This window comes from Pseudoliparis swirei, chromosome 23 (genome assembly GCF_029220125.1).
Source record: "Pseudoliparis swirei isolate HS2019 ecotype Mariana Trench chromosome 23, NWPU_hadal_v1, whole genome shotgun sequence".
Taxonomy (NCBI): Eukaryota; Metazoa; Chordata; class Actinopteri; order Perciformes; family Liparidae; genus Pseudoliparis; species Pseudoliparis swirei.
Window position 1 is genome coordinate 450,333 of NC_079410.1, and position 13,579 is coordinate 463,911.

General features: G+C 46.4%; 1 protein-coding gene across 1 annotated transcript; it reads right to left on the reverse strand.

The window, feature by feature from the left end:
- Positions 1 to 871: 871 nt before the first annotated feature.
- Positions 872 to 12,904, reverse strand: ifnphi3 (interferon phi 3). Its single transcript, XM_056406325.1, has 5 exons — positions 12,776 to 12,904; positions 12,582 to 12,674; positions 12,323 to 12,484; positions 9,681 to 9,749; positions 872 to 1,030 (listed from the first exon to the last, which is right to left on the reverse strand). Exons 1-5 carry the CDS (start codon positions 12,902 to 12,904, stop codon positions 923 to 925), a joined length of 561 nt encoding a protein of 186 aa, XP_056262300.1. The 3' UTR covers positions 872 to 922.
- Positions 12,905 to 13,579: the final 675 nt, after the last annotated feature.

Here is a 13,579-nt window from a genome sequence, read left to right on the forward strand (position 1 = left end):
TGACTTGCGTGAATCGTGTAGATCCGAAGAGTTTTTGTTTTGGGGTAGGGGGGGGGGGGGGTCAATTGGCCGGCCGGCGTTTATGAGATTGGAGTGGGACACGGAGAAAATGTGGAGTGGTGCTCCTCGCAATAGAACATCTTTGATGGACGTGTCGCGTCTCGGCCAATCAGCGTCAAGATGTCTTCAGCGTTTGGGGGTTCAGGTTAGCTTGAATGTTAGACGCTACATCTGCTGCTGTCGCGCTGCACGGTGTAGCGATGCTAACAAAGTACCCATACCTTAAGAGCGATGTGATTTAGCATATTTTTAGGATCGATACTTCATTAAGAGAGCGATCAGAGCGCACGCTGCTCCGTGTCGAGCTGTCTGCGCAGCGCTCACAGCGAGGGGCCTTAAATGGCGGAATTTTCGGCTTTAAAAATAAAAAATGGCAGAAGTGAAATGTTTAAGTTCAGTCTGTAAAGTTGTGTAACTCTCCAGCTGCTCATCCTGGTGAACTCAATCATCCGGTCAGATACAGAGCGACCATATTATATACAATATTACTATTATTATAGGGCCCGATTACTGACTTGGTGTCAGAATGGAGGTACTTAGATTATCATACAACGTCCAACATCGATGTTCGTGGAAGTCACCAGCACCCCCCCGCACGCCTATCCTTCTCACCTTTTTCACCCCTGACCCGTTTTCATGCCTGCTTATACAATAAATACCCTATTATACTGTAAATACTCTAGTACACTATAAATACTTTATTAATACAGAGTGTGTGTGGTTTTCATGAGATTTTAATATGTTGACAGGACAACAGCATTTAAATAAAAAATATAAATTATATGTATAAAAATTTAAAACACGTCTTAATAAATATAACAATAAATAGAAATATAGGTGTCATCAGTGGGCGTGGCCCTCCTCAGTGGGCGTGGCGCCAGGTGAAACAGGTGGGATGCAGGTCCAGAGCGGACTCTAGGACCCAGAGCAGATCTCTCCTCAGAGACGTCCAACCACAGGCTGCGCTGTCCTGAGGGAGACACGGATATATACATATGTATATATTAGTGCTGTGAAAAATAACGCGTTCACTCAGTTAATTCAATTACAGGTTTAACTAGTTTTTTTTTTTAACGCATTTAACGCATGCGCAGAATGAGCTTCCAATCCGTCTGTTGTTGGTCGTCGGGACGAAAAAAAAGTCACTTGCAAAATGAGCTTCCAATCCACCACTTCAATCTGAACTCTGTCCGCTCTCATGCAGACGGTCTGTTCATCGGTAATGATCCTTCCGCAGGTTCACCTCCGGAAACCTTGTTACGACTTCTACTTCCTGTAGATCAGGGTCTCAACACGTCGATCGCGACCTGCCAGTCGATCGCGGCGTAGTGTCGGTAGATCGCATGACATTAAAGAGATTGGCCCGCCCCCTGACATGTTCTCTATAGCACGTCTTTGTTCTTTTATTAAACTAAACGTCTGTTGTTGATCGTATCTCCACAGCAGCATGTCATCTCTGTCTCTACGCGTTGCGTTAACACTTATCGATCTCCGTCTCGCGCGCCACAGAGCTCCGTGCGCGCGCATCGGGACCGAGCAAAAGAAAAGTCACTTGTCAATCTGTCCACCTGTCCGGGCCGGTGAGGTTTCAGCTTTGCAGCGGTGTCCCCGCCGTCCCTTTCATCACGGCCCAGTTCATGAAGAAAACCCACACAGTCAGTTTGCCTCAGCAGCTGCTAGAGGAAGACTAGAGACCTTTAGATTGTATCATGGTGGAGTTAATGGTTGACAAACAAGAGAAAAATGTTCTGTTTCACCCTCCTGTTACCTTTACATTTACTCACATATTTTACCCTCGGGGTCAATTTGAACCCAGCAATTAAAACCTCCAGAAAAGTATTAGAATTAATATTGCTTCCCAAGTTTAAGTGTGAGGTACTTTATGTTTGTTTGTTGACTACCTAAATAGCCCTTTAAATAAATAAAAAAGTTGATATTTCTGATATGTTTGACACAGTGAAAAACAGCCTGGGGTCAAATTGACCCCAAAGAACACCGACATTAAACATTGAATGGGGTCAAATTGACCCGAAAGGTAACAGGAGGGTTAAACATTCTGTTTAGGATGACGATGTATTAATGTTCCATATGGAAGAAAACTGCTAAATAACTGCTGAGTTGCAGCACCATTGTATAGAAGAATGTATAAATGTATATATCCGTCTTTTGTCATAAATCTCTATGTTCTCACAAAATATACCGAGAATATCGGTAATATGTGATTAATCATGATTAATCCACAAAAACCTGTGATTAATCCGATTAAAATTTTTAATCGTTTCACAGCCCTAGTATATATACATTTATATACATATGTAGATATATAAATATACATATGTAAATATATATAAATATACATTTATATATATATACATATGTATATAAATATACATTTATATATATATACATATGTATATATACATTTATATACATATGTAGATATATAAATATACATATGTAAATATATATAAATATACATTTATATATATACATATGTATATATATAAATATACATATGTATATATTAGTGCTGTGAAAATCGTTTCACAGCCCTAGTATATATACATTTATATACATATGTAGATATATAAATATACATATGTAAATATATATAAATATACATTTATATATATACATATGTATATAAATATACATTTATATATATACATATGTATATATACATTTATATACATATGTAGATATATAAATATACATATGTAAATATATATAAATATACATTTATATATATACATATGTATATATATAAATATACATATGTATATATTAGTGCTGTGAAAAATAACGCGTTAACTCAGTTAATTAAATTACAGGATTAACTAGTTATTTTCTTTTAACGCATTTAACGCATGCGCAGAATGAGCTTCCAGTCCGTCTGTTGTTGGTCGTCTCTCCAGCAGCGTGTCATTCTGTCTCTAGCGACGCGTTAACACGACTCCGATCGCTCCCGCGGATGCCGCCAGGTGCGGGGCGCAGGACGAAGACGTCGGGCTTCGCGCATACTGCTCTGGATGCCCGGCGTGTGTAAGACGGAGCGAAAAAAAAAAATTTACTTGGCCCCGTCAACAACTCTTCTCGGAGCTCTTGCCTGTCTTGAGAGCCCTGTTAACGTATATATGTGATTAATCATGATTAATCCACAGAAACCTGTGATTAACCTGATTAAAATTTGTAATCGTTTCACAGCCCTAGTATATATACATTTATATATATATGCATACGTATATATATATATATATACATTTATATATATATACATATACATTTATATACACTACCGTTCAAAAGTTTGGGATCACTTAGAAATGTCCATATTTTTCTAAGAAAAGCATTGTTTTTTTCAATGAAGATAACATTAAATCAATCAGAAATACACTCTCTACATTGTTAATGTGGTAAATGACTATTCTAGGTGGAAACGTCTGGTTTCTAATGAAATATCTCCAGAGGTGTATAGAGGCCCATTTCATCATCACTCCAGTGTTCTAATGGTACATTGTGTTATTGCCTTAGAAGACTAATGGATGATTAGAAAACCCTTGAAAACCCTTGTGCAATTATGTTAGCACAGCTGAAAACTGTTTTGCTGATGAGAGAAGCTATAAAACTGGCCTTCCTTTGAGCTAGTTGATTATCTGGAGCATCACATTTGTGGGTTCGATAAGACTCTCAAAATGGCCAGAAAAAAAGAAGTTTCCTGTGAAACTCGCCAGTCTATTCTTGTTCTTAGAAATGAAGGCTATTCCATGCAAGAAATTGCAAAGAAACTGAAAATGTCCTCCAGCGGTGTGTACTACTCCCTTCAGAGAACAGCACCAACGGGCTCTAACCAGAGCAGAAAGAGACGTGGGAGGCCCCGGTGCACAACTCAGCAAGAAGACAAGTACATTAGAGTCTCTAGTTTGAGAAACAGACGCCTCACAGGTCCTCAACTGGCAGCTTCTTTAAATGGTACCCATAAACGCCAGTGTCAACGTCGACAGTGAAGAGGCGACTCCGGGATGCTGGCCTTCTAGGCAGAGTGGCAAAGAAAAAGCCATATCTGAGACTGGCCAATCAAAAGAAAAGATTGGTATGGGCAAAAGAACACAGGCATTGGACAGAGGAAGATTGGAAAAAGGTGTTCTGGACAGATGAATCCAAGTTTGAGGTGTTTGGATCACACAGAAGAACATTTGTGAGACGCAGAACAGGTGAAAAGATGCTGGAAGAGTGCCTGACGCCATCTGTCAAGCATGGTGGAGGTCATGAGATGGCGCGGCTGTGTCCAGTCGCCGTCGCCGTCGCAGCAACTGGAGATTGTGCGCTCTTTTAGTTTTTGTGTTTATTTTTAATGTTTTCTTTGCCACAAACACATCGGCACTAACAACATACGACCACAGCACACTTTTGGACATAAACTTTTGCGCAAAACAAGGGTTTTTGTCCACTTTTTCCATCGATCCAGCGTGGCGGCAGAGATCGTCTGAGCGAACCACAACAACAGCAGTGGAGCCGCTACTACGGGAGACGAAAACATCGAGGAAACGGAGCGAATTCGGAACAGACTGAGAGTTCAAGCCCACCGTCCACCTTTGCCCAGCATCCTTCTTGCTAACGTCCAGTCTCTGGAAAATAAGATGGATGATTTTAGGGCAAGGATCAGATTCCAACGGGACATGCGGATTGTAACATCTTTTGTCTGACGGAAACTTGGCTGACCCGCTGGTGCCGGATCGAGTCATATGTCCAACGAGTCCTTCTCTGTTTTCCGTGCAGACAGAACGGAAGAGTCTGGTAAATCTAAGGGTGGAGGGGTTTGCTTCATGACTAACAACATGTGGTGCAACCCCAAGAACATTAAGACTCTTTCTCGTTCCTGCTCGCCGAACCTGGAACATCTGACGATCTCATGCCGTCCATTCTACCTTCCCCGGGAGTTCAGCTCGGTCATCACCACAGCCGTCTACATTCCACCACAAGCGGACACCGACGTAGCACTATCGGACCTACATGATGTGTTATGTCGGCATCAGAACAAGTATCCGGCGGCTGTGGTGGTGGCTGGGGACTTTAACAAGGCAAACCTAAAAAGTCATGCCGAACTTTCACCAGCACATTCGTGTGCTACCAGAGGAAAGAACGTTGGACCACTGCTATACGCCATTCAAGAGGCTACAAGGCTGTCTCTCTCCCTCCGTTCGCAAATCAGACCATGCCGCCATTTTTCTGCTTCCGGAGTATAAACAAAGGATCGCGGAAGCGGTAGTGACGAGGAACGAACGCGGTGGTCTGACCAATCAGAGGCTGAGCTACAGGACGCTCTGAGTATCGCTGACTGGGACATGATCCAATCCAGTTCCAGTGGCGTCAGCGAGTTCTTGAGTAGCAATGAGCCTCATAGCAACGCTTAACGACACCATCGTCCCCACGGTAAAAGTTAGGGTCTTTCCTAACCAAAAGCCGTGGGTTGATAGATCCATCCGTGAAGCTGTGAACGCCCGTACTGCTGCCTATAACTCCGGTCTTGTATCCGGCAACATGGACAGTACAAGGCAGCGGTCTATGGACTGAGGAGGGCGGTGAAGGACGCCAAAGGAAGGTACCGAGACAGAGTGGAATCACAGATGGAGCAGCGCGACACCAGGTGCCTATGGCAGGGGCTACGGACTATCACAAACTACCAGAGCAGACCCGCGCAATGGTGAGTGCCGACGCATCCCTAGCGGACGACCTGAACTCATTTTATGCACGGTTTGAGGCTAGCAACAACAGCGCTAGCTCGCCGGCTAACAACAACACCGTTAAGCGTAGCGGTGAGTTCTACCGCTGGGGATGAACACACTCTCTGTGCCCGGGCACAGGGTGAGGGGGGCTCTGTGGGGGGGGAACACCAGGAAAGCTGCAGGTCCAGATGGCATATCTGGGCGGTACTGAAGACCTGTGCTAACCAGCTAGCTCCAGTGTTCACCACAATATTCAACCTCTCCTTGGCTGAGTCCGAGGTCCCGGCCTGCTTCAAGAGATCCACTATTGTCCCTGTGCCCAAGAATGCTTCTCCAGCATGTATGAATGACTACCGACCGGTGGCCCTCACCTCGGTGGTCATGAAATGCTTTGAGAGGCTGATAAAGGACTACATCTGCGCCTTCCTCCCTTCCTCCATGGACCCGCTGCAGTTTGCTTATCGCCCAAACAGATCCACGGATGATGCTGTCTCCCAGGTACTGCACACCACACTCTCTCATCTGGACAGCCAGAGGGGGGGGTATGTGAGACTACAGTTCATTGATTATAGTACAGATTTAAACAGCATAGTCCCTCCAGACTGGCGGCAAGCTGATTGAGCTGGGACTGAACACCCCCTGTGTGCTTGGATCCTGGACTTCCTGACCGCCAGGCCACAGGTGGTCAGGGTGGGCAGACACACCTCAAATCCCTCACCCTGAACACAGGATCCCCCAGGGTTGCGTCCTCAGCCCCTACTGTACTCCTGTACACACATGACTGTGTGGCCAGGTTCAACTCAATACCATCATCAAGTTTGCGGATGACACAGTGGTGGTGGGCCTGATCTCCGACAACGACGAGAAGGCCTACCTGGAGGAAGTTGCTGATCTGTCACTCTGGTGCCAGGACAACAGCCTCATCATGAATGTCACCAAAACTAAGGAGCTGATTGTGGACTTTAGGAAGGTACAACAACAGAGGACGTACTCACCACTGGGGATTAACGGGACTACTGTGGAGTGAGCGGGTATAAATACCTGGGAGTCCACATCACCGAGGATCTGACATGGTCAACAAACACAGACACTCTGGTGAGAAAGGCAAGGCAGCGCCTCTACCACCTCAGGCAGCTGAGGAAATTTAAAGTTTCCCAGAGGATCCTTCAGTCCTTCTACTCTGGAGCTGTAGAGGCGTCCTGACAGGAAGCATCACAGCCTGGTTTGGCAACTGCTCCGCTCAGGACAGGAAGGCTCTGCAGAGAGTAGTGCGTTCGGCTGAACGCACTATTGGAACTACACTCCCACCCTGCAGGACTTGTACACCAGGAGGTGCAGAACCAGAGCCGGCAGGATCATGAAGGATCCTCACCACCCCAACAACAGACTGTTTCAGCTGCTGCGGTCAGGCAGGCGCCTCCGTAGTCACGCTGCAAGAACAGAGAGACTGAGACGGAGTTTCTTTCCTCAGGCCATCAGGATTGTGAACTCCGACCTCACCAGGACCCCCATAGACCCACACAACTGCCCTCTTAGGCACACACACACACACACACACACACACACACACACACACACACACACACACTTACTGTAAATATTGTGTTGTTTTTTATTTGTAAATAGTGTGTACTTGTTGCCCTTGCACATTCCTGCTGAGCATTGCCACTTTCATTTCACTGCACACCCTGTGTGTGTATGTGACAAATAAAACATCTTGAATCTTGAATCTTGACAGTGAAGAGGCGACTCCGGGATGCTGGCCTTCTAGGCAGAGTGGCAAAGAAAAAGCCATATCTGAGACTGGCCAATCAAAAGAAAAGATTGGTATGGGCAAAAGAACACAGGCATTGGACAGAGGAAGATTGGAAAAAGGTGTTCTGGACAGATGAATCAAGTTTGAGGTGTTTGGATCACACAGAAGAACATTTGTGAGACGCAGAACAGGTGAAAAGATGCTGGAAGAGTGCCTGACGCCATCTGTCAAGCATGGTGGAGGTCATGTGATGGTCTGGGGCTGCTTTGGTGCTGGGAAAGTGGGAGGTACCAGGTCAAAGGGATTTTAAATAAGGAAGGCTATCACTCCATTTGGCAACGCCATGCCATACCCTGTGGGCAGCGCTTGATTGGAGCCAATGTCCTCCTCCAACAGGACAATGACCCAAAGCACACCTCCACATTGTGCAAGAACTCTTGAGGGAAGAAGCAGGCAGCTTGCTGTCTGTAATGGAGTGGCCAGTCACCAGATCTCAACCCCATTGAGCTGTTGTGGGAGCAGCTTGACCGTATGGTCCGCAAGAAGTGCCCATCAAGCCAATCCAACTGGTGGCAGGTGCTTCAGGAAGCGTGGGGTGACATTTCAACAGATTACCTCAACAAATTAACAGCTAGAATGACAAAGGTCTGCAATGCTGTCATTGCTGCAAAAGGGGCATTCTTTGACGAAAGCAAAGTTTGAAGAAAAAAATTAATACTTCAAATACAAATCATTATTTCTAACCTTGTCAATGTCTTGACTATATTTTCTATACATTTTGCAACTCATTTGATAAATAAAAGTGTGAGTTTTCATGGAAAACACGAAATTGTCTGGGTGATCCCAAACTTTTGAACGGTAGTGTATACACACAGGCACGTGCACAGATAGAGCCCTCGTGGTGCTCAAGCTCCTCCCCTTTGCCCTGGATGAGTAAAGTGCCCTTTTTGCTGGAGACAATTTTTTTTTTATTCATCCGTATTTAAGAATAAAAGTTACTCTCTCTGTCATCAAGGCCCCCCAAATGTGTTTTAATATCCGACGGGGCATTTATTTGAGTTATTGTGATAATTTCGCCTAGACCCGCTCCGCGCTCACGAGCCCCCGCGCCCCTCCCTCCTCCTCCTCCTCCTCCTCCTCCACTTCCTCCTCCGCGCAGGTCTCCTCGCGCCACCAAGCGGCTGCACCTCCTTCTCCTCTGACCCGCAGCATCAGACAAACAGGTCCTGACGTGTTTGTCCCCTGATGTTGTTTTGTGATAAATCAACCACAACATTACGCTGCTGAAAACATGACGTCACAACTGGTCCTAAAAAAATAAACAAACAAAAACTCCGTGATTTCAAAGCCTCGTCCAGCTGTTTACTGATGTTAGTTATGTTTAGAGAATAGAGAGAGAGAGAGAAGAGAAGAGAGAGAATAGAGTGAGAGGGAGAGAGATAATTCAAGAGAAAAGAGAGAGAGAAGAGAGAGAAAAGAGAGAGAGAGAAAGAGAGGGAGAGAGAGAATTCAAGAGAAAAGAGAGAGAGAGAGAGAGAGAGAATTCTTATTCCGTTCTATTCAACAGGCTAGTCTAGGATTTTCGTGGCCAGACTGAAAACAAATCATAAGGCCTCTGGTTCAGAGGGCCGGGCCAAATGTGGAGGCGGCCGTATCCGGCCCGCGGGCCTTAGTTTGAGGACCACTACTCTTGGCTGTTGATGTCTATCAATATTGCTCATTTTGAAAATGACGTCAGAGGGCGATACGGATCCGTATCAGACCAGCGAGGAGGGCGATACGTGAGCCAATCAGAACGCTTGTACTGTCGTTGCTCTATAATAATTCATCTTTATTCATAAAGAACATGTAAGCTAGCGGTCTGATGCTGCCAGAGGAAACGCAGGTCTAGGATGTATTGCATCATCAGTGTATTGATGCTTATGCTTCAAGTCTGGCAGATTTTTTTTGGGCATTGGGTGCCCTTTTTTTAGGTTTGAGCACCTGCCCCCCAAAATGTCTGAGCACGTGCCTGTATATACATCTATATACATATGTATATAGATATATATACATATGTATATAGATATATATACATATGTATATACGTGTGTGTGTGTGTGTGTGTGTGTGTGTGTGTGTGTGTGTGTGTGTGTGTGTACCTGCTGCTGCAGAACTGTTGTCACGTTACTGAAGTAAGAAGATAAAAGACCTGAATCAGCACCGGACAACTGGAGAGAGAGAGAGACAGGTTAGAGAGACACTCAATCTGTCAGACAGACAGGTGATCACACAGACAGGTGATCACACAGACAGGTACTCACACAGACAGGTGCTCACACAGACAGGTACTCACACAGACAGGTGATCACACAGACAGGTGCTCACACAGACAGGTGATCACACAGACAGGTGATCACACAGACAGGTGCTCACACAGACAGGTGATCACACAGACAGGTACTCACACAGACAGGTACTCACACAGACAGGTGCTCACACAGACAGGTGCTCACACAGACAGGTGATCACACAGACAGGTACTCACACAGACAGGTGATCACACAGACAGGTACTCACACAGACAGGTGCTCACACAGACAGGTGCTCACACAGACAGGTACTCACACAGACAGGTACTCACACAGACAGGTGATCACACAGACAGGTGCTCACACAGACAGGTGATCACACAGACAGGTACTCACACAGACAGGTGATCACACAGACAGGTACTCACACAGACAGGTGCTCACACAGACAGGTGCTCACACAGACAGGTGCTCACACAGACAGGTGATCACACAGACAGGTACTCACACAGACAGGTACTCACACAGACAGGTGCTCACACAGACAGGTGCTCACACAGACAGGTACTCACACAGACAGGTGATCACACAGACAGGTGCTCACACAGACAGGTGCTCACACAGACAGGTACTCACACAGACAGGTGATCACACAGACAGGCGATCACACAGACAGGTGCTCACACAGACAGGTGATCACACAGACAGGTACTCACACAGACAGGTGCTCACACAGACAGGTACTCACACAGACAGGTACTCACACAGACAGGTACTCACACAGACAGGTGATCACACAGACAGGTGCTCACACAGACAGGTGATCACACAGACAGGTGCTCACACAGACAGGTGCTCACACAGACAGGTGATCACACAGACAGGTGCTCACACAGACAGGTGCTCACACAGACAGGTGATCACACAGACAGGTGCTCACACAGACAGGTGCTCACACAGACAGGTGATCACACAGACAGGTACTCACACAGACAGGCGATCACACAGACAGGCGATCACACAGACAGGTGCTCACACAGACAGGTACTCACACAGACAGGTGCTCACACAGACAGGTACTCACGCAGACAGGTGCTCACACAGACAGGCGATCACACAGACAGGTGATCACACAGACAGGTGCTCACACAGACAGGTACTCACACAGACAGGTACTCACACAGACAGGTGCTCACACAGACAGGTGCTCACACAGACAGGTACTCACACAGACAGGTGATCACACAGACAGGTGGTCACACAGACAGGTGCTCACACAGACAGGTGATCACACAGACAGGTACTCACACAGACAGGTGGTCACACAGACAGGTGATCACACAGACAGGTGCTCACACAGACAGGTGATCACACAGACAGGTGCTCACACAGACAGGTGCTCACACAGACAGGTGCTCACACAGACAGGTACTCACACAGACAGGTGATCACACAGACAGGTACTCACACAGACAGGTACTCACACAGACAGGTGCTCACACAGACAGGTGATCACACAGACAGGTACTCACACAGACAGGTGGTCACACAGACAGGTGCTCACACAGACAGGTACTCACACAGACAGGTACTCACACAGACAGGTACTCACACAGACAGGTGCTCACACAGACAGGTACTCACACAGACAGGTGATCACACAGACAGGTGCTCACACAGACAGGTGCTCACACAGACAGGTACTCACACAGACAGGTACTCACACAGACAGGTACTCACACAGACAGGTGCTCACACAGACAGGTACTCACACAGACAGGTGATCACACAGACAGGTGCTCACACAGACAGGTACTCACACAGACAGGTGCTCACACAGACAGGTACTCACACAGACAGGTACTCACACAGACAGGTGCTCACACAGACAGGTACTCACACAGACAGGTACTCACACAGACAGGTACTCACACAGACAGGTACTCACACAGACAGGTGCTCACACAGACAGGTACTCACACAGACAGGTGCTCACACAGACAGGTACTCACACAGACAGGTACTCACACAGACAGGTGCTCACACAGACAGGTACTCACACAGACAGGTGCTCACACAGACAGGTGCTCACACAGACAGGTACTCACACAGACAGGTACTCACACAGACAGGTACTCACACAGACAGGTGCTCACACAGACAGGTGATCACACAGACAGGTGCTCACACAGACAGGTGCTCACACAGACAGGTACTCACACAGACAGGTACTCACACAGACAGGTACTCACACAGACAGGTGCTCACACAGACAGGTGATCACACAGACAGGTGCTCACACAGACAGGTGCTCACACAGACAGGTGATCACACAGACAGGTGCTCACACAGACAGGTACTCACACAGACAGGTGCTCACACAGACAGGTACTCACACAGACAGGTGCTCACACAGACAGGTGATCACACAGACAGGTGCTCACACAGACAGGTACTCACACAGACAGGTGATCACACAGACAGGTACTCACGCAGCTTCCCTTGTCCAGCAGGCGGTGCTGCAGGTGTCGGAAGCGGCTGAGCTTCTGGTGGTCCCAGGAGGCTCCGCCCCCTCCGACAGGTAACTCATGGTCCTCAAACAGCTGCTCCGCTCCTTGCAGTGACTCATACACTACCCATAATGCTCGGCGGCACTGCAGGCAACCAATTAGAGGTCAGCGGTCAACAATTTGAAGACAAACCTTTTGTCCATAAATCAGCACTGTGATTGGCTACAGGTCAGAGGATTACCTGAACGTGATTGGCTTTTGCAGTCGGGAAGGCGGAGTCTGGAAAGGAGATGTTGGCGCGGTATGGCAGGCAGTGGATGGGAAACAGCCCCCCCTACAGGCCAGACGGGGAACATGCTAATGTCAGCTCGTGCTAAACTACACATAGAACTCGACTGACCCAGCTGATGTCTGTTTGGAGGTCAAAGGTCGTACCAGGTCTCGGAGCAGCCGGTGGGCCGACTGGACCAGGTCTCCCTCCAGCGAACAGGTGGGCCGGGCCGCCGCCAGCAGATGGAGGCTGGAGACCTGCAGGAGCACGAGGAGGACTGAAGGCCGGGTCATGGTCCCCGTGGTCATGGTCCCGATCCTCAGCTGGTCTTCAGCAGGTCCTGGTTCTGATGGATCTGGTCCTTCAGGTGGTTTTGGTTCTTTAGGTCCTGAGGTTCTGAATAGATCTGAGTTTTAGTTGAAATTCTATGCGTTAAATGCGTTAAAAAACAACAACTAATTAATCTTGTAATTTAATCATAACGCGTTATTTTTCACAGCACTAATATATACACATATATATATATATATACATATATATGTATATGTGTATATATATAGATACACATATATATATATGTGTATATATACATATACATACATATATATATATGTGTATATATACACATATATATATATACAGACATATATATATATACATATATGTATATATATATGTGTATATATATATACACATATATATATGTATATTTAATTATTATAAATTAAATCTAATTTCATCATAACTGTGATTGAATAAATAACTATGAATAATAATGAACAATGAACTCACCGTGAGAGCTGGTCTGCTAGTCTACTGGTCTGCTAGTCTACTGGTCTGCTGGTCTACTGGTCTGCTGGTCTGCTGGTCTACTGGTCTACTGGTCTGCTGGTCTACTGGTCTGCTGGTCTACTGGTCTACTGGTCTACTGGTCTGCTGGTCTACTGGTCTGCTGGTCTGCTGGTCTA

Coding starts and splice junctions, on each gene's coding strand:
- ifnphi3 (XM_056406325.1), bottom strand. CDS start 12,904: ATGACCCGGCCTTCAGTCCTCCTCGTGCTCCTGCAGGTCTCCAGCCTC. Junction 12,675..12,775: donor ACCGGCTGCTCCGAGACCTG/GTACGACCTTTG, acceptor TCTGGCCTGTAG/GGGGGGCTGTTTCCCATCCA. Junction 9,750..12,322: donor TGCTGGACAAGGGAAGCTGC/GTGAGTACCTGT, acceptor CTCTCTCTCCAG/TTGTCCGGTGCTGATTCAGG.